The 2,248-nt window shown below is 44.4% G+C and overlaps 1 protein-coding gene across 5 annotated transcripts in view; it reads left to right on the forward strand.

Annotated features, from left to right (window-relative positions):
• Window positions 1–770: 770 nt before the first annotated feature.
• The window catches only part of LOC127009100 (inactive phospholipase C-like protein 2), a 50,413-nt gene continuing 48,935 nt past the window's right edge, over window positions 771–2,248 (forward strand). For all 5 annotated transcript variants that reach the window (XR_007761584.1, XR_007761583.1, XR_007761585.1 and 2 more), the window contains exon 1: window positions 771–915. Coding sequence is in view for 2 of the 5 variants with exons in the window: in XM_050881884.1 (XP_050737841.1) it covers window positions 786–915 (130 nt within the window). In the remaining 3 variants the exon portion in view is untranslated. The remainder of the gene's footprint in view (window positions 916–2,248) is intronic.

Raw genomic sequence — 2,248 nt, forward strand, 5'->3', positions numbered from 1 at the left:
TTAGCGCCATAAGTAAGATGAACGGCGTTAGTAAATCGTGTGGGGGAGTGTATCTAATGACCACGCAATGTATTTTAACCCTGTCCTCCTCCTCCTGTCCCTTCCTCCCTTGTAGCGTTGGTTTATATGCAGTTCGTGATCAAATCAACCAGTGTGGTGAAAAGTAGGAAAGAGAAGAGACTGGAAATAACTTGGGTAGTGTAGAGATTTCTAAGAGGAAAGGAAGGGATGGTAAGGGTAGGGAAGGGAAGGAGGGGAAGGGATGAGAAGGGAAGGGAGAGAAATGGAATGGAATGGAAGAGAAAGGAAGGGTAGGGAAGGGAAGGATGGGAAGGGATGGCAGGAAAGGGAAGGGAGAGAAATGGAATAGAATGGAAGAGAAGGGAAGGGAAGGGAAGGGAAGGAAAGGAAAGGAAGGGAAGGAAACATATCGAAAAGAAAGGAGGGTAAAAAAGGAAAATGAAAGTATAGGGAAAGAAAAGACTTGCAAAAGAGACGAAAGGAAAGGAATGGAAAGGAGAGGAAGAGAAGGGAAGTTAAGAACAGATGAAAAAAAGAGAAGAAAGGGAGTTAGCGACTTAAGTAACAAATCAACGTATTTCTCTACCATTTCCAGCATACAACTCACTGCAGCAGCATATAATCAAGAGCTTCGACAGCAAAATAACAAAGATAAACACTCAAAACCAACACATACTTAGACAACTAAGCTTCTGAATGGCCAACATCATCATCTAACCAGCATGCTTTCTCTGTCTATCGCAGCTTACGACTGTCTGCAGTACATGATCGAGGGCTCCAGCATGGTGAAGCTCCGTGCCAACAGCCGCCAATACCACCGATACTTTCGCCTCCTGGACGACCTCTCCGCCATCCGCTGGACGCCAACCACCAAAAAGACGAGCAAGGCGCAGCGTGAGTACTTCCTCTTGCTCCTCTTCCTCTTAGACTGACGTTCCTCCCATTTCCTTCGTCTTTCTAGTTTCCATCTATCCATGTTTCTTCCTCCTCCTCCTTCACCAACTATTTCTTTTTCTCAATTTTTCGTCTTCCTTACTCTTACTCCTGTTTCTTGTATATTAGTGAAAGTCTAGTGTTGGTCCTCTTTCTCCTCTTGTTCCTCTTAAATCTTTTCGTGGGCGTGTATGTCTTTCCTGGTTAAGTAAGGACTCCAAGCTCTTTTCTCTCCTTCTCCTCCTCCTCCTCTTGTTCTTCCTTCTTTCAATCCTTCCTTTCCTTCCGTCCTTTCTCCCTTCCTGCCTGGCTCTGTTTTTTTCCTTCCTTCCTTCTTTCTATATATTTTTTCTGTCATTCTTTCTTTCCAACCCGTAGTTCCTTCCTTCCTTCCATCCTTCACTCCTTCCTTTTGTTTCCTTGTCTTTATCCTCCTTGCTCTCCTCCTCTCCTCTCTTCGCTTCCCTTCCCGGCACGATATTCATCTCTTCCTTCCTCTTATTTAATTAGTGCTGGATTTCACATTCCTCTCGTGCTTCTCCTCCTCTTCCTCTTGCTCCTCTTCCTCCTCTTCTTCTTCCTCCTTTATTATACGTTCCTTCTCTAATCTTCTCGTTTTCTTTTTTCCTTCCTTCCTTCCTTCCTTCCCTCTTTTCCTAGAACAATTTGTCCCTACTGACTAATAACTCTCTCTCTCTCTCTCTCTCTCTCTCTCTCTCTCTCTCTCTCTCTCTCTCTCTCTCTCTCTCTCTCTCTCTCTCTCTCTCTCTCTCTCTCTCTCTCTCTCTCTTCGGTACCCATTCATTCCTTCAACCTTTTTGTGACCCCGATGAAAAGGCGGAATGAAAAAAGATTTACTGAGGCGTAATTTCGTCTTCAGTCAGAGAGAGAGGGAGAGAGGGAGAGGAAGAGGGAGAGAGAGAGGGAGGGAGGGGTAAATGGGTGGTGTGTACAGTGGGTTATTAATAGGCATAGAGTCATTTGAAATTTATATAAACTAACAAACTGTTCTATATGCTTCGTTTGTCAAGGCCATTCATGTGTTGATTAATCTTTTTGCATGATGTAGTTACGAGAGAGAGAGAGAGAGACTTTTGTTTATGTTTGTGTGTGAGTGAGAGGGAGTGTGTGTGTGTGTGTGCGTGTGTGTGTGTGTGTGTGTGTGTGCATTGCCACGTGATACTAACTGGAAAATTATAGACACACACACACACACACACACACACACACACAGACACACACACGTAATTATATTATATGGACAGACCAACCAACCGTGACCGCCCTGCCTCCT

The sequence above is a fragment of the Eriocheir sinensis genome, chromosome 39, assembly GCF_024679095.1.
Source record: "Eriocheir sinensis breed Jianghai 21 chromosome 39, ASM2467909v1, whole genome shotgun sequence".
Classification (NCBI taxonomy): domain Eukaryota; kingdom Metazoa; phylum Arthropoda; class Malacostraca; order Decapoda; family Varunidae; genus Eriocheir; species Eriocheir sinensis.